Source organism: Dryobates pubescens, chromosome 2 (genome assembly GCF_014839835.1).
Source record: "Dryobates pubescens isolate bDryPub1 chromosome 2, bDryPub1.pri, whole genome shotgun sequence".
Classification (NCBI taxonomy): domain Eukaryota; kingdom Metazoa; phylum Chordata; class Aves; order Piciformes; family Picidae; genus Dryobates; species Dryobates pubescens.
This window is the reverse complement of record NC_071613.1, coordinates 46,684,052-46,703,037: the sequence shown is the minus strand read 5'-3', so window position 1 is coordinate 46,703,037 and position 18,986 is coordinate 46,684,052. Positions and strand designations below refer to the sequence as shown.

The following is an 18,986-nucleotide window of genomic DNA, read 5'->3' as shown; positions in this document are numbered from 1 at the left end:
GGTACTCCCACCCAGTGGCACAGAGCAAACTGGATCATGTATTCTACATCATGCTCGCTGCATTACAGAAAAGGGGTTACCTGGGAATAATGGGACTTGTAATATATTCTATAGCTTGTAAAAGTTTCCTGTTCCAGGTTTTTTGTGTTTCTTCCCCAGTTTCTAGGCTGGGCTTTGCCCTTTTGTCCCAGTTTTGGTTTGCAAGTGGTGGCAGAGGTTTTGGAAGTTTCCTCGGCTGAGACCTTTTCTCCTGTTTTCTTTGTTTTCCCTTTGTGTAATTTGATATCCCCGCAACAGAGCAGTAAACTGTCCTTAGCTGACATCTCGGCTTTTCCAGCTCCTTTCCTCCTTGCCCACCCAGAGGGGAGAGTGTGTGTGTGTGTGTGTGTGTGTATGGAGGGGGGTGCAGGAGAAAACCCCTCTGTTGTAACTGGACTGCAGGGACTCAACTGCTGGCCAAGTTAAAACCAGGACAGTCCATATTTGGCTCCCAATGTGAGGTGCGAGCTGGAGGAGCCTGGGGATCAAGTTGAGGTAACAAGAGAACTCAATTCTGTTAGACTAAATTTGTTCACCCCACATTTGCTCTAACATGTTTCCCTTCATGTTAAGGCATTTGCTTTTCTGGTTGCATTGTATTGCTGGTTACACTCCACAAGACCTTCAGCATTTTATGCACTTATGTTCCCTACAGAGTACCCTGTGGTGCGATCTGTCACTCTGGGGAAATGGCTTAAGGCATTGATGGTACTGTGCTGTTTAATGGCATATCAACTATGTGATGGTTGGCACAGGGAAGCAGCCTTTCTGAGTGAATATTGATACAAGTCATCTTTAAATGCACACACAATTCAAAAGCATATTAAGGCTTCTAAAGCAAGTTCCACCTTAAAAACACAATAGCAGAAGGTCACCAGATTCCAAACATTCTTTATTTTGTATTTGCTGCCATAGAAAGTAATCAAACAGCACTGTCATCAGTGTTAGTGGGAGAAGAGAACGTGGGTTTTCTTCCCCCCAAAGATGTGGCGTACATTAAGAAGTCAGTCCAAAAATCCTGATGTTAAGTACAAAAAAAAGCAACTGTCTGAATTATAAAATACTGTATATACAGATATAAAAAAATGTTTCAGAAAGCATTCCACAAAGTTTCTAAACTTTCGAGAGCAAATCTTCAGCAGGGTTGTGGTCTGCAAAGGTGAGCATCAGTTCACTGAGCAGAATGTCTGAACCTTTACCGTCCTGTATTATACATGAGACAGACTGTTTATCATCCCAGCCAGGGAAAACTTGATGGTCCTATTGATTATGGTGTGTTTTGTTGTTGTTTTATTTTTCCCCCTGGAGCTATTAACAAGCACGCTCTCTCTATATAAAAAATGAAATTTCAAATAAATTTATACAGCAGCTAGACTTTACAAAAATATAGATCTGTAATTTTACACCAGGAATTACTCAAGATTAAGTTTTGATTTTCTTATGTCTTAACCATTAGAAATTAATTTTCATCCTTTGGAATATTATCTATGGCTAGAGTGTAAAATTTCAATAATGCAAAGTGATTAGCTGGTGAAGAGAGTCTCAAGGATCTCATTCTGTGGGGTGTTTTTTTTAGCCAAGATTAACGAACCACCTCACTCTGCGGTGCTCATCCTGTGGTACTGGACATACTACACATTACATTAATCTTGACTTAATTCAACATTAAAACTCAAACAAAAAGTACCCCTTTGTCCTTAACTGTGGAAAAAAAAATAATCCCAAACCCAAATAAATAAAATTAGACAATATTTCTCTTTTGCAGTACTGTGTTAACTCTTTACTGTGTAGTGGAGGCAATAATGGATAGTACAGCCATGTGATGAAGGAATGTAAAACTTAATACATACTGGAAAAAACCCAGACTTTTACAGCTGTATATATATATATATTTTATATATATATATGTATCTATATATATATATATCTACATTGCAGTTATAACTGTCACCTCACAAAAGAGATTCCATGGACTGAACAATCTATAAACTTCTGCAGCTGGAGTTCTTCAGGAAGAACTAGCATTCAGCTTGGACTGCAGCATTTCATTCTTACGGCATTCCTGTTAATAGAAAGCAAACAGTTGCTAATCTGGCAGTGAACAAAAAAAATACCCAGAGTCAAATTCAGAGTGCAAGAATAGAATAGAATAAACCAGGTTGGAAGAGACCTTCAAGATCATCACGTCCAACCCATCAACCAATCCAACCCACCTAAACAACTAACCCACGGCACCAAGCACCCCATAAAGACTCCTCCTGAACACCTCCAATGATGGTGACTCCACCACCTCCCCGGGCAGCCCATTCCAATGGGCAATCACTCTATCTGTATAGAACTTCTTCCTGACATCCAGCCTAAACCTCCCCTGGTGCAGCCTGAGACTGTGTCCTCTTGTTCTGGTGCTGCTTGCCTGGGAGAAGAGACCAACATCCGCCTGTCTACAACCTCCCTTCAGGTAGTTGTAGAGAGCAATAAGGTCACCCCTGAGTCTTCTCCTCTCTAGGGTAAGCAACCCCAGCTCCCTCAGCCTCTCCTCATAGGGCTTGTGTTCCAAACCCCTCACCAACTTCATTGCCCTTCTCTGGACACGTTCCAGCAAGTCAACATCCTTCCTAAACTGAGGGGCCCAGAACTGGACACAGTACTTGAGGCGTGGCCTAACCAGTGCAGTGTACAGGGGCAGAATGACCTCCCTGCTCCTGCTGGCCACACTGTTCCTGATGCAGGCCAGGATGCCATTGGCCTTCTTGGCTGCCTGGGCACACTGCAGGCTCATGTTCAGCCTACCATCGACCAGTACCCCCAGGTCCCTCTCTGCCTGGCTGTTCTCCAGCCACTCTGACCCCAGCCTGTAGCACTGCATGGGGTTGCTGTGGCCAATGTGCAGAACCCGGCACTTGGATGTGTTAAATCTCATGCCGAATCACATGGAGATAACCCCACAGAGACATTGTGAACATGGTATGATGATTGTATCAGGAAATCTTGTGCATACTTTCATGCAGAAGTCAGGCTACCGAACGCTGGACGGTTTACATTAGCAAAAATGTTCTTACCTCTTTGAATTCTTTCACTGTTTTAAAGTAGAGCCTCTGCTTCTCTAGAAGCTCCAGGTATTCGTCATTCAACTGGTCTCGTCGCATTTTGTTTTCCTGTTTCTTCTTTTCCATCTGTTGATACACAGATGGGATAAGAGATCATACACTGCGGAAGTGCAAGAAACACACACACGCGTATGCTGTGTAAGGAACAACTGTCTAGAAGAGACAATGGGAGGCAGATGCTTCATAAATACCACCCCTGGCTCCTGCTTCAAATGCAATGAACATTTAGGCCAGCTCAAAAGTAAAAAAAAAAAGTAAAAAAGAAAAAGACCTAATGATGAAGTCTTAGTACAAGAGGCACTACAGGGAAGATTTGCAATCAAGCTAAGGCTCACATCTCTGCCAGCCAGGAATCCTGCTCACTGAACAATCCTAGCCCAATGAGGACACAATGACATTTATTAACAAAGACAAACAATCCAGAAAAAGGGTTTTGATACAACGTGGTGAACTTGTTTTGATTGTTTTTCAGCTGTATCAAATGGAGAGGACAGGAGACAGCTTTGCCTTCCTATAACAATGCTCAAGATCCCCACGTAAGAACTGTCTTGGCGCTTCTCCTTTTGCCAGAGTTGTGACGAACATAACTCAAGCCTGTAAATGTGAAGAGGACTGATACTTATTGTAGAACAGACTGCCTTCCTCTCAGGGGTACTTTCTCAACCACAGCATCACAAACAAGTTTACTGCTTGTCTAGAGTGAATTTTCCCTCCTTCTGGTGCTAGGGCACAAGCGCACAAAACCAGGCCTGTTATATTCCTCTCCCTAAAGATTATTTGTGCGTTCTCTCTACCTGGCTTTTGCCTCCTAATTTTTGACAAGGTAAAATGCAATTCAAAAAGCTGTAAAAGCCCAAATAAGCAGGTAATTCCACAGCAGCACAGCTTGCTGTATTTCTAGATTTGGGTATCAACACTAACCTGATATTATCTTACACCTAAAAGAAATGAGCAGGTTCCAAACTGAGCATGAACTGTGCTAACAAGGTGTCTCCTTTACAAAGCCAGATGATGTCCAAAACATCAGGGAATCTGTCCTAAAAGAACTTACAAGGGCCAGTAGGTTTCTAAAGTTATGCTTGAAGAAGAAAAAGCACCAAATGCATTAAAGCAGAAAAAGGGCATTAGCACGTGCCCCATTCCTTTAGGATAAGACTAAAACCAGCATTGCTAAAACATCCAGCAACTAGATCCTTATGAAGAGATAAGGTCCTATTACTACACTTTGATAAACTGCTTCAGTTATGCATGAACATGACAAATCTCTCTACATACTTCTCTCAGCAGAAACTGGCCTGCTGTCCTTGTAAAGTCTTGCTAATCTCTGTTATCACACTGAAATGCTTGTTGGCAAGTGACTTGCTCTTGTAACAAGTCTGTCTCCTCAGGCCTCTTTCACAATGCAGTTACAATTATGACGGGCTTTCAAAACTGAAATTTCTCTTCAGGTATAAAGTCTCCAGGGCTGTACAGAAAACGGATGTACTTTAGGAGTGAATAATGAAACTGACTGTGAGCACTTCTAATGCACTGCAGACAGTACTCCAATAGATAAGACTAAACCATCACAGGGATGAATAACCCTTGCAGGGTACAACTAGTGCCGGTCTGTTGAAAAAGTCATCCAACAGACATTTCCTAGCAGAAGAATAAGAAAACCTTCCCTTTTGCTGCAGAGCTTTCCCCCAAGGAACCATGTGAGTTATTAAATCTTTCTTTGTCAGTATCTTCACTGGCATTGAGAAATCAACTGTTACAAGTCACTGAATGATTATCAACTCCATCATAAACAATTGTTTTTTTCTCAGTTGAGATAAGCTTGGCCTTTTCATTCAGAAACTCTTGCTCTTCTCCATCAGTTCTAACTGCCATCTTCTGCTGATCCAGACACCTACACCTAGGAATGAAATGTCACTTATGAACTCTTTCACATATGCCAGTGGCCAAACTGCCAGTGTGTTAATACAGCACAAGTGACATGAGCTGCCACTGCTTTCAGCAGCTATCAGAAGTGCTTAAGTTAATATCAAAATAATGATCCATCTGACTTGACAGCTCCCATTCATTTCCTTCTCCCTTATCTGCACATGAAGCAGCTGAAACTTTTTATTCCACTTAAGAATACAGTAAGGGAGTCCAGAATGATTTTGTGGACTTCAGATTTAAGACTTCGATTGCAAGAACCTGAAGTCAGTCACAGCAGAGTTCTGTCTGCTCTCACTCCTTGCATTTGCAGTGCTATTAACATCTGTTTGTGCATAATCAACTCAGTCTATCATACTTCCATTTAAACTCAAATAAAGAACAGCTATAATCTACTACCAAGATTTTTCTGGCTCTATAGAGAAAAGTAACTCAAGAGCCCCTCTGTGGGACTTAGGAAAGTAGGGATATGTTCACATATGAAAAATAAAAAGGTGAAACAAGACAATAGCTACAAGTTAGTAACTATAATTTATCAAGAAGTACTTAAGCCTATTGTATGCATATATGCCCATGGACAGCTTTAATTGGAGCTGCTGCTGGATGTCATGCTTGCTCCAAGATCACTTAAATCCAGTGAGGCTGTGCTTTATGAAATAGCTCCCACAAGTTACCACATGCAGTTCTGTCTTCTCTGAACAAGTGCTGAGGCACATCCACAAAGTGCTCACCCACAAACCCCCTCATCAGCACACCACACTCATCAGCAATGCAGAGCCTTTTCTAAACCAGGTTAAGACAATAAAAACAACAGAACAACACCTGAGTGGATTCCAAAAGGTGTCAGATAATGCTGCAGCTAGGCCGAGGGAAGCCGAGGGCTACGACTCTGATGTGCTGCTGACCCTCTTTGGCAGCAGACATAGATATGACTGTGCCCACACAAACCAAATGAAGAGTTCTCACCTGACTTCACTGGCATAGAGTTGTTGCAAGCATCTAAGTCACTACACTGCTAAAAATAAGTTCAGGGATATAAGCTTCCTACCAAGAGAGAGGTGTTACAATACCTCTGCTCTACTCTATTCATATCATTCCAATGGGGAAAAGTTTCTTAGGAAAGTGAAAAGAAGTACCACTTGTTATTGGCTTGCTTAATTTGCACCTCACATAACAGATTCCTCTGTGCACAGTTATTATCAAAGAGGCTTTTCTGAAATAATTCCCAGGCTCCAACAAAGAAAATGAGAAGAGCCTCAGACCTTCATCCGATTCTGTTTGATGCCTTCTACAATCTGCTCCATCTGCCGTAAGAACTGCTCACGAGAACCAGAAGATGCCATTGCTCTGGAAAGAAAAAAAGATAACAACTGACAGGGTTGTGGACACTGTGTCTCTTCTACAGTTTCCCTGCATATTTATTCATGTTCAAGAGTTCACCTTGCTAGTGTTCTAAGTAAAAATTCACAGGTTTAGTCACTGATCTCAGGCAACACCGCAGCTTTTCAGCTGGTACAAAGACTACAGAGCTCATCACAACTGTTCACAGTATCAAAGTATAACTAAGGTTGGAAGAGACCTCAAGGATCATCGAGTCCCTCTCAGCTCAAGTCTGTTCCTTTCTCTCATCTGTTGCAAAGAAACAAATGGCTGTGAAGCAACTGAAAGCACAAACTTTTGAGAAAAGCAGCTGCTGTGAACATTAAGAGCACAGAACTAGGGGATCGCTCTAGAAAACAATTTCATGCCTAGATAGGGAAAGGCCAGAAGGAATTTTAGAATTGTAACACATCTTAAACAGACTAAGAAAAATAAACCCAAGAAAATATGACCCACCCTGCACACCCACCCAACAAAAATGCAATCCAAACCCCAGCTGTCAATTGCAGCACTGATTCCTAATGAGTGGACAGAATCAAAAGGATCTCATCACTAAGCAAAGCAGATCAACAGTCCCTGCTGCAAAGGAAAGCATCTGAAATACTCAATTCATATTTTTTATTGCAGTTAGAAGTTTTTGATGTCTCAAAGAATCATTAATAAAAAAACCCAAAGATTGACATTTATGACCATACACACAAGAACACAAGTATATAGGAGCAAGCCAAGAGATAATTAGTCTGCAGGAGAAAAAACAACACAAAACCAAACCAAACCAACCAACCAACAAACTCCAGCACCCCAAAACTTAGAATGTCACAACAGAATTATATAAAGATAGAACAGAAAAAATACTTCAAACTATTAAATGGCCATCTTTACCCCATGACTCTCCTGAACTGCAGTGCTGTTGCAAAAATTCATACTAGGCTTTTTCTTTCTGAATTAAAAACCCCACAGAAACAAATAAATGCTGGCTGCATCACAGACTGATACTTGACCTCAAGTTTCCAAAGACAATTATGATTCTACCTAAAGGCTTCAAACTGTATCAAAACCTTTAATACAGAGCTAGTTTATAACAACTATGTCTAGAATATGTCTGAGACTAATGGTTTGTACATAATGTAATAACTACAACTTCACAAGATGGAGAACATATTTAAATGAAAGCCAGGCAAAATGATGACTGAATTGATTTCATTCCACAATTGCAAGTGAAGAGCCAGACACTAAAAATGTAAGTTGACTATCAATGTTAAGTATTTTCAAGTCTGCAATTCTCCAAACATTGGCTTAAACAGAATTAATAAGCTATTTTATCAAACAGTTTTTGGTCTCTGTAACTCATGCTCACTTCCATTTTTCCAACCAACCATACTACTCATTGCAGCTATTATGAGAAAAAGGACCATTACTTACTCATTAAAGTTGTCATGAATAGAATTCAGTAAGTTAACCTGCAAATTAGAAAAAGAAGAAGATATAAATGTATCTTTTCATATAATCATAGAATCAATAAGGTTGGAAAAGACCTCAAAGATCATCAAGTCCAACCTGTCACCCAAGACCCTCATGACTACTAAACCATGGCACCAAGTGCCACATCTAATCCCCTCTTCAACACCTCCAGGGATGGTGACTCCACCACCTCCCTGGGCAGCACATTCCAACTGCTTTGAGCTTTCATGGACAATAAAATCAAATTCAGTTAATAAAATTGAATATATAGGTATTGCCCTGAAGAGCAGCCAGCTGTATGTAAACCATCATGAGCTCTCTTTCTGAAGAGAAATCATGATCCTTTTGTATGAGTACAACCTATGCCAGCAGAGCAGCCACAGAAAGCAGAAGCAAGTCTTGGACAACAACTGAGATTTTAGTTTTACTGACACCCAGTTATACCACTGAGCATCTTCTAGCACAATGACTTTCCAAACTAAAGCAATGAGGTAGAGTATCACATACACTTCCAACATGCCTTGAAATTTGACCTACAAGTAATTTACAGGTACTCAATCCAGTGTTAACAATGACAGTGCAGAAGCTAATGTTGTGGCTCTGCTAGGTTCACATAATTAGTCTTACTTGTAGTGATGAAGCAGGACTATTTCAGTTAGGCATATTCTTGCTGCTTACATGTCAGACAGAAGAGCAAATGAAGAAATATCATTGGAACAAAACCCAAGCCAAAACTTCCCACAGCCAAACAAAAGAAGATTAGGCCACACCTTGAGTACTGTGTCCATTTCTGGGCCCTTCAACTTAAGGAGGACATTTGGACTCTTGAACGAGTCCAGGGAAGGGCAATGAGGCTGGTGAGAGGCCTTGAGCACAAGCCCTATGAGGAGAGGCTGAGGGAGCTGGGATTGCTTAGTCTGGAGAAGAGGAGGCCCAGGGCACACCTTATTGCTTTCTACAACTACCTGACGGGAGGTTGTAGCCAGGAGGGGTTTGGTCTCTTCTCCCAGGAAATCAGCACTAGAACAGGAGGACACAGCCTCAAGCTGTGCCAGGGGAAGTTTAGGCTTGAGGTGAGGAGAAAGTTCTTCACAGAGAGAGCTGTTAGCCATTGGAATGTGCTGCCCAGGGAGGTGGTGGAGTCACCATCCCTGGAGTTATCTTAGTTGGTAAGATGGTGTTGGGTGATAGGTTGGACTTCATGAGCTTGAAGGTCTTTTCCAACCTAGTTAATTCTATTCTGTGATGTGGTATGATTACATTGCACTGTTTTGAATACGAAAATGAAAACAGTGAAAGAAGTTACTAGCAAAAAGGGTGAAGCAACAAAATAAACTTCTAGATTGTATTCAGAGCCCCCTCTTTTGTTGCAGTATGCCAGGGGAAGTTCAGATTGAACATTAGGAAATGGTTCTTCACTGAGAGGGTGATTGGTCACTGAAATAGGCTCTCCAGGGAAGCAGTCACAGCACCAATGCTTTCAGAGTTCAAGGAGCATCTGGGTAATATTTGCAGTCGTATAGTTTAGGTAGTCCTGTGAGGAGCAGGGGATTGGATTTGATGATCCTTAGGGACTCCCTTTCAGTCTGAGGTAGTCTATGATTCTATTCTGTGTTTAAAACCTGCTGTACTAACAGCACTTCTTTTACACCACAGACAATTTCCCCCTCAACATCAGAAATGCTCATATGAATCAGTGTTTTCATTTTTACTTACAAAGACGGCTAACTCTGCTCTGACATGACTGAATGTGGTGAAAGACAAGTAAAACTTTTTATCTCCTTCCCCACAGACTGAATATTTAGGGAACAGTAATAACATTTTCTTACCTCCTTTTCCAAATATACTTTCTTATCATCCAGTGTATTATAAAGAGTAAAGAACTGCTTCGTTTCTTTGTGAGTTGCTGAGACTGTGAACAAAAAAAGGGTAGAATAATAAGAGCATGAGGTGAAATGGAATCTGTAAAAATACTTCATAGGCTTTACATAATATACTTTCCACTATCAATAATGGAACACACTTTTTAATACACTCTGGAAGTATATTCCCTCTCTGCATGTAAATCTCCAGCAGGGTTTGCAGCTATCAGATTTTATGAGAACAGCAGCAACAACTGCTGACAGTCCTTTATGCAAACCTATGCTGGGACTATCAGCTCTGCTTCTTAACCATTCTCTGTTCATCCTTCCTTTATAAGCTTTACCCTTCACCAGCTTACAGCTGCTGTGCTACTAACAGCTGCCCTCACACGGCTTGCCCATGGTGGCAGAGAGGCACTGGGTCAGCAGGGACAGATAAGAAATAATCTGATAGCACTGTGTGGGAAAAAAAAACAGTGCACTATGTGTTTCAAATTATGCATGTGCAAGATGTCCAAGAAAGCTTCTACTGTTTCAAAGCCTTTTTTCTCTTCTATTCTTCAGTGCCTAAGGAAACTCAAGATATCTGTGATTCCCAAGAAAAGGGTTCAACAACAAAAGACTATTGGCAAAAATTATTGTTGTTACATACATATTAAGCACTGCCTGGAATCCTGAACCTGGAATAAAAATATATGGGGTATAAGTGTTCTTAATTAGTTTGGGTTTTGCAGGACTGCTGCCAAATGGAATAGACCTTTCCCAAACCATTTCCTTCGTGCAGCTCTTCCCTTTCCTGCAGCAGCTGTGGTAGTCACAGATCTTTTATGAGTGGATTCCATGTACCCAGACAGAAAAAAAACCCAAACTTTTCAGGATTTCCACTGAGTTGGAAAGTTGTACCAGCTTACAGAGCCCTATGGGCACACACCAGAGCCCATGTAAGGCAAGACAGGCAAAGAAAGTCAAGAGTAAACCAGCTGGCTCATTGATTATCTTGAAACCACAACTTAATGTTTTCAAGGAAAGAGGTTCAGTGAGGTCAAAAATAAAGCATGGTGTATTACAACTTAAAAGCACTCTAGTAAAGAAGCAAAGAACCACCGAGGTTGAAAAGCATCACTGGAGACTGTTGTGTCCAACACCCCTTGTATCAAAGTTCCAAAAAACCAGGTTTTGACCACTTCAAAGATTATCTAAATGTGCCTAAATGAAATGCCTCTAAGAAGTTCCACAATTCATAGAAAGACTTGTTAGAGAATTTCAGCTTGTTTTTCAACAAAGCTTAGCCTGTACAGTGTGGGCTCCTAGCCACAATAGTGTAAGCCGAAGTTACTACACGTTTTGTCCTACAGGAAACAAGCCCCATGAAACAAAGAACCTTAAACTACCCAAAGCGGCCCTTAATCTTTCTGTACTTCACATGCAAATGAAACCCCCATCTTCTGAGCAGGTAGATGCTTTGACCAGAGACTGTCTGAATTCCCTTAGATGGGACAGAGAAAACAACCTGTAGAAAGTTTAATGCAAGACAAAGTTGTCTTCATAGCTAGACTTGATGAAGCAATGTCGGGGAAGGAAGTACTGGATTTGTACTCGCTAAAGAACATCTATGTGGGAACACCATGCATGGAGTCAGACAACATATATGGAAGATTCAAATGACTATGTTACCAAAGATGCCTCAACAAGGGCAAGGGATTTGCATCAAAGTTAGTTAATTTTACAACTGCTCAAACTTCAAGAGCTTGGTTCACATACATACTTAATAAATGCAGAACATCTTTAAAGCATGAGCTAGTTCTTCTTGGGGGAAACTTATTTTAGCTTGTTCTAATAAACAAGCTACATTAAATACACACCAGTAAAGATACCGGTCTGTTATCAGTTTAATGGAACAGAAATCTTAGATTTTTGTTCAGTTTGCACATGCCATATCATCCATGCACAGTAAACAGACCTATCCAAGAAGGTGGCAGAACACAGTTCCCAATTTTATAACTTCATAGAATAGAATCAATAAGATTGGAAAAGACCTGAGAGATCATCAAGTCCAACCTATCACCCAACACCTCCTGACAACTAAACCATGGCTCCAAGTGCCACATTCAGTCTCTTTTTGATCACCCCCAGGGATGGCGACTCCACCACCTCCCTAAGCAGCACATTCCAATGGCCAATTACTCTTTCTGGGAAGAACTTTCTCCTCACCTCCAGCCTAAACCTCCCCTGGTGCAGCTCAAGACTGTGTCCTCTTGTTCTGGTGCTGGTTGCCTGGGAGAAGAGACCAACCCGCGCCTGGCTACAACCTCCCTTCAGGTAAAACAGTTAAAGACCATTTGTACTTTGATTCTACCAAGATACTGCAGAATATTTACAAATCAAAAAAGGAGAACAATCCCTTCAAAAAACTTTCTAGTTCCTGACATAGTCTGTTTCAGAACTGAACATTCTCATGTCAATGAAAACATTGAAAGCAATCTCCTGTTAAAGAGCAATTGATTAAACATGACTCAAATTCACAGCAACCTCATTTGTAAAAGGTGAATCAAGGACTTTTTAAATGGACTGGTCATTACCTAAATGACTGCACCTGTTGCAGACAAAAATTTATTCCAGTGATCTTGTGCACTAAGTTTCACCCTCAGGAAAACTGTTACAGCCAGCTTATAAAAACCTTGAAAACAGGGTGTGTAACAAAAATTCCAACAGACCCTTTACAACACCACAAAATTAGCAAGTGCTGCCGCTACATCCCATGTGCTTAAACTGAAACTGCCCTGCTTTCAGGGCTTTAACCTCCAGCAGGATGTTCCTGCTTGATATACATACCCTGACTGTAAAGTTCAATAAATCTCTTCTGATACTGTGTTAGCTCAGCTCGGCTGGGTACTTCATCAATCTTGCGTTGCAAAATGGCTATTTCTCTGTTTCTTCGTGCCTGAATAGAAAGTCAGGAAGGGAGAAAACAAAGCCTCTTCTTGTTCTCTTCTTAAAATGGATGAAGCCCCACCCCAGCAATATTGTGTTATTAGTAATTAATCAGTTTTTAAGAAGAAAACCCCAACAAACCAAAAGCATTGGCTGAGGCTTTTTTTTTTTCAATCTATATGTAATTGATTTGTGACAGAAACACGTTTAAAATCAGAAGAAAAGAAGCATTAAAAAGTTACACAGAGGCAAAACAGCATTGATTTTGTACAAGAAGATCTACAGAGAGTCACTCACCAAGAGCAGTCGGATCTTCTGAAGTTTTTCTTTCTCAGCTTTGTACTGCTGTTCTATAACCTTGTTTGGCTCCTGGAATTTGAGGGGCCAAAGCAATTGTCTGTTAGAGTAGCATGAGAGCTGCAGCACAGAAATGTGCAGACTGGGTTTATCCTCTGTATCTGTCTATCTCCTATTTAATGTCCCACCCAATACCACCACTGTTTACTGCTTGTTTTGTCTGGTTTTTTTTTTGTTTGTTTGTGTTTTGGTTTCATTTGTTTGTTTGTTTTTTATAAAACAATCATTCATTGGAATGTGCTGCCCAGGGAGGTGGTGGAGTCACCATCACTGGAGGTGTTTAGGAAGAGAATTGATAGGGCGCTTGGTGCCATGGTTTAGTTGATTAGATAGTGTTGGGTGATAGGTTGGACTTGATGATCTCAAAAGTCTTTTCCAACCTGGTTAATTCTATTCTATTCTATTCTATAATCTGAATTTAAAACTTGCCATCTTTTACTGTAAACAATTGCATTTTGCTAGCTTTTAGATTTTAAGATTTGCCAACAGTTTTTCCACTGCTTTACAACAGTCACACTTTAAATGAAGGCATGATTCAGAAGATTGTCCATACTCTGAACGTTTATACCTGGATTCAATGGCTGGGTCCCAAACTTTCTGGCATGTATTCTAGGTTCTGTATTGTGGACTCAAAAGATAATTTTTTTCTTGTTTAAAAATTTATTATTTAAGCTGCTATTTTTATTTTTCCATGCTGTGTTCAGAAGGACAGCAGCATCACGGACCTGTAATCTACCTCATTTTAGAGGCATAAATGTATCAAATGTTTACCCACTGAAAATACAAGTCATTCAAGCTTTACCTTTCTGTTCATTCATTATTCATTGCTATCAGTCTGGATGCACTTCTGTTAAAGCCTAACTTCTGACAGCTGCTCACGGCATGCAATGTACTGAGCTACTGAAAACTCATGCTTTCATCCTTCAAATAAATCCACTTTTAAGGAAAAAGTAAAAAACCAACAACCAAACCAAACACACTTTCTGGGGAAGATGTGTTTTTGTCAGAGGGTAAGCACTGCCCTTAACACAACATCCAGAGATTCTTCTCTGGTAGTACAAAGAAAGAAGTAAAAGGCACAAAAGCATCCACGAGTTAGCCCCATGGATTCTGCAAGAAAAAAGAAGAAAATTGCCAACCACTCTATTTCTGCAATTATTAGCCTGAACTGTGGGGGAAACCAGAATGTTTCAGAGACTGCAACATACGCTTTAATGTTTACAAGAATGTCCTAAAAGTTCAAAGGACCCAAACCAACATTTTAAAAGACAAACTGAAAATGAGAGCTTAGACATTTGCTATTACCTGTTCCTCTCCATTTTCTACTGCCTCAGCTTTCAAATTCTCAATATTTTGCTGAAGTCTCTCCATTTCTTCCTTTAAAACAAAAGCAGACAAACAAACAAATTATGTTGATTTCACCTGAGACCCATCCTCTTAATAGGCAAGAAAAGGAAGTTTGACAATTTGCACCACTAACAAAATTGTGGGGCTAAGCACAAGCTTTCTATTTAAAAGTGCAAGCCTAAACCCTGATTAAGGGTACAGCCTCCATTATTACTCATTACACAAAACTATCTGCTTTTGCCAAACACAGGAACAGATTCATTTCCCACTCTCAAATATACTAGATCCAGTTAAGACAAGTAATTAGTTGGGAAATGAAACTGAGGAAGCAAAGGAATATTACCATAGCAACAGCATGACACGGGACTGCAACATATGGCATTTGTAAAATTGAATGAACCTAAAGTTACTTGCAAGGTAGTTTCCACTGCAATCCTTCAGAGCTTTCCAAGGGAGTATGTATGGGAAAATGAGGTTCCTAGGCTCAGCCTATGCCTCAGGGCACTATTTATCTTTACTGCTTTTCATCCCAATTAACTGCCATCTACTATTTTTTACATAGAAGAACATTAAACCAATTTTCTCCAATTATATTTCCAGCAGCCCATAAACACAGCAGTAAACAGGATAGCAAAACACAGCAATTAAGGAGGAAAACTGAAATATACTCTGAAAACTGCAACAGCTTAATCTCAGGTTCATCTCTTTTAGTGGGTTGCTCCAATGCTACGGGCCTTCTTTGGCACCATCCATCTCTTCAGGTCACTGTTGGCTGCATTATCCAAGAAGAGACAACCCATTTCAGGTTCTGAACAGCACAGGTAGATCTCTAAAGCAGCCCAATCTCAAACTTACATTTTAGTGCTCCCTATCAACCCACCCCAAGTTGCCCTCAGCAAACTGGCAACAGGAATGAGGAGTGCCACAGCTGTAATCAGTACAAGGCTGATCAGGTGCATGTCTAGGAACTTCCCCATATTAAACTCCCAGGCACCAAAGGCCACACTAATTCAGATGTCTTGGCAGCCTTCCTCACACCTCCCTGCCTCAGGGCAAGGGGCAAGACCTTCTGGTTAAATCCAGTTTCAAGCATCTTGGTCATAAGCACTGTTGCAGATGCGATACACTGCAGAACTAGGCAACTGGCAGCAAATCAGGCTGGTGGCAATAGTCAATGTAAGCCTGAAAGCACCAGTAAATGTTGGGAGGGGAAAAGACACAGACATGGACACACAACATGACAATATTCCAGGAAGAAGCATAATCCTTATTTAGCAGATTTTAAATGAATTCTTATATGAGAAACTACAACTCACCCTACAATGTGCTTTGAACTCTTGCTCCTGGCTTTTCAGGTTTTCATTCATGGCCACCAATGCTCGCAGACTCTGTAATATGCTAAATTTGAAGAGCCAGTAAAGCACATTAGACTTAGTTTCTAATTTAAACAGGTGAAGAACTAAAAGACAGTCAAAAAAGCTTAGTTGGAAATACGTTTCTGATAAAATCTGTGTAAATTAAACCCCCCAAATATCACTGCTGATATACCAAGGTCAAAACAAAACTGTAGGATTAAACTGAGTATTTTTGATGGGTTTGCTACGTTCTGACTTCATTGTTGTGGAGGTTTTGAGAGAAATTCTTACTTAATCTACACAAGATAAAGACTTCAAATATGAAGAAAATAAAGCAGGAACATCAGGGCTACCTGCCAAATGTGTTTAGGGTTCTTCTGCTTTAAAATACTACAATCACTTTCAACTACACATTGACACTTTTCTTTCTGGTAGTATCTTCCTGTCTTTGCAAAGCAAGCTGGAGAATTATTTCATTTTTTAATTTGAGGCATTTGTTTAGGTTGACAAAGCAAGAAACACTGAGTGATTCATTTTAAAATCAATTATTTTTTTTAGAACCTCCAACATCACAAAGGAAGAAACTTACCTAGCATCTGCTTGGGATTCTATTGTTTCTAAGGCTGCCAATTCCTTGTCCAGCTTTTCACTGTAACTCTTAACCTAAAGGACGCAATCAGTAATAGATTGAAATGCACTTCCCCCCACATACAATGATTCATGCTATTTAGCTTTCCCACGCCATTGGATCAATGAGTTGTCAAACATCTTCACCATTTAACATATCCCTCAAAACACAGAGCTTCTAGAAAGTGATTCAGCTAGAAGCAGTACAGAGAAAGAAGCAAAGATTACCTCGGTTAATGTCTTTTTTGCTTCGGTACATTTTGCCTGCAGATCTGTACATTTAGCTTGCAACTATTAAGAAAGAGAAAGAAAAGAGTTTGATTCCATATTCATGACAATTGCACCTCAAGTGGAGAATAGCAGTATTTGAGCTGTGAGTAATGGTTTTCTATTAAAAAATAGGTCAACCATCACAAATCTCTCTTTTCCATGTCATCTACTCTTGAGAGCACTTGAATGCAAGAATTCTGATTGCATATTTAATTGGTAACAGCAAACATTTTCCACCTGACCTTCTGGAAGTATTAGGTCCCAAAATAAACAACAGCTTTTACAAAATGGATGCACACAGAACAGCATCTTACTGAACAGAAAATCTCTGCTACACTGCTCAAAGTCATTTAGCCTGGTTATAGTGTCCTGGTTCCACATCAGGCTGAACAGAGTCCTGTTTTGAGCTTCTCTGGGTAAGCCTGGGTGACCATGGCACCATACCACAGAGATGCCCATTCTACCTCAGCAACCTGCTTTATGCTTTTCTGCTGAGTAACTCTGAGAAGCATAGTAAGAAGGCAGTTACCAAAATGCCACTGAGTATTCACTTGTCACATATTTTTGAAGCTATTTTCAGCAGGACATCCTTATCTGAAGTCCTTATGATTCGAGACAATGCTGCAAATAGTAACAACAAAAATGGGATGTGGGTCACCAATGTAGTACAGATTGCAAAGAAATGCACATCTGGCTTTCTGTTCCACTTCTTCCACGCTGGTTTAGTTTGCTGCTCACAACATAGAGCTGTGACACAACACTGCACCAATCCTTTTCCACAGCCCAATTTATAGAAAGAAAGAGTTTTCATTGTTCATCATATTTTTCACCAATACTTCACCAATGGATTGAATTCTAGCTAGTTAAAAAGAAAAGTCAATAAAACATACGCCTGCAGCCCACATCTCATGAAAATTGCCATACAGAGAGAACTCTAGACAAAATTTCCTGCAGCACTGAAGCTAGAACTTCACAAACATTTTTAGAAAGGGAGGGGCTGTCACTGATTACAAAAGCTTTGTCAACTGGGAAAAAGAATTCAGCCAGGAAATTTTCCCTATACTGAATTGATAAAAGGATTATATTTGACTTATAGCTGCCAGCACTTTTTCCCCCCCCATATGAAAACATGACAATAGGACTGGTATGTACTGGAAATAAGCAACACAGGATCAAGGGGCCCTCAACTGTTAAATGGCAAATAGCATGGTAACAGATTTAGAAAATACTTAAGCTTTCTTGCAGATTTTGAAGTTTGCTTGGCAGTTAAAAGCAGATCTGTAATGAAGTAAGGACTCAAGCAATTTGGTGTGGTTTACAACCACATTTCCTTATGAGCCCAAGGGCAACAAAGCTGGTGAGGGGTTTGGAGCACAAGCCCTATGAGGAGAGGCTGAGGTAGCTGGGGTTGCTTAGCCTGGAGAAGAGGAGACTCAGGGGAGACCTTATTTCTCTCTACAACTACCTGAAGGGAGGTTGTAGACAGGTGGAGGCTGGTCTCTTCTCCCAGGCAACTACCAACAGAACAAGAGGACACAGTCTCAAGCTGTGCCAGGGGAGGTTTAGGCTGGATGTTAGGAAGAAATTCTTCACAGAGAGAGTGATTGCCTGTTGGAATGGGCCGCCCAGGGAGGTGGTGGAGACACCATCACTGGAAGTGTTTAAGAAGAGACTTGATGGGGTGCTTGGTGCCATGGTTTGGTTGATTAGACAGTGTTGGATGGTAGGTTGGACACAATGATCTCAAAGGTCTCTTCCAACCTGGTCTATTCTATTCTACTCTAGTATACTCTATTCTATTCTACTTCCTTCTTCTCCTCTTCAGTAGGTGAAAAGCAAGCAAATACATTTGTACACATTCCAGGGAAGCTGGAAAATCAAATTACTTGCAGCAGGCATGAAAAAGTGATCCACTCGATATAGATCTAGTTGCAGCCATATTCTGTATTACTCATTCAGCAGACACATTATGCTACAATTCTCCAGAACATAAGAGCCATCTGGTACAGAAAAAAGTACCTTTGAACATTTCAGTCATTGAGACTGCTTACAGACATTGTTGGATTCTTTCTGCCTTCAGATCCCAACAGCACAACACAGAATAGCTGCAAAGGGCACCCACAACTGCTAAGCTCGCTCACCAACCTCGCTTGCTGCTCAGCTCAGCAAGAAGGATCAAAGAAACAGCATGGGCAGGTATTTTTTGAAACCTGAGCTAGCTGTTTCAGTTCCCTAATACCACTCTTACTACATAATTGTACCTAGGCTGTATTCCCCCAAATTAAGCTTGAGCAAACTGCCTCCAAGAACACAAACTGTTCTCAGAA

General features: G+C 40.6%; 1 protein-coding gene across 1 annotated transcript in view; it reads right to left on the bottom strand.

The window, feature by feature from the left end:
- Positions 1 to 1,187: 1,187 nt before the first annotated feature.
- CCDC93 (coiled-coil domain containing 93) overlaps positions 1,188 to 18,986 on the bottom strand; it is a 45,077-nt gene continuing 27,278 nt past the window's right edge. The window contains exons 13-23 of the mRNA XM_054176793.1: positions 16,618 to 16,680; positions 16,352 to 16,425; positions 15,724 to 15,805; positions 14,366 to 14,437; positions 13,001 to 13,072; positions 12,605 to 12,713; positions 9,740 to 9,822; positions 7,872 to 7,909; positions 6,332 to 6,416; positions 3,099 to 3,212; positions 1,188 to 2,101 (exon numbers count right to left, since the gene is read on the bottom strand). Coding sequence (XP_054032768.1) covers positions 2,048 to 2,101; positions 3,099 to 3,212; positions 6,332 to 6,416; positions 7,872 to 7,909; positions 9,740 to 9,822; positions 12,605 to 12,713; positions 13,001 to 13,072; positions 14,366 to 14,437; positions 15,724 to 15,805; positions 16,352 to 16,425; positions 16,618 to 16,680 — 846 coding nt within the window. The 3' untranslated portion in view covers positions 1,188 to 2,047. The remainder of the gene's footprint in view (positions 2,102 to 3,098; positions 3,213 to 6,331; positions 6,417 to 7,871; positions 7,910 to 9,739; positions 9,823 to 12,604; positions 12,714 to 13,000; positions 13,073 to 14,365; positions 14,438 to 15,723; positions 15,806 to 16,351; positions 16,426 to 16,617; positions 16,681 to 18,986) is intronic.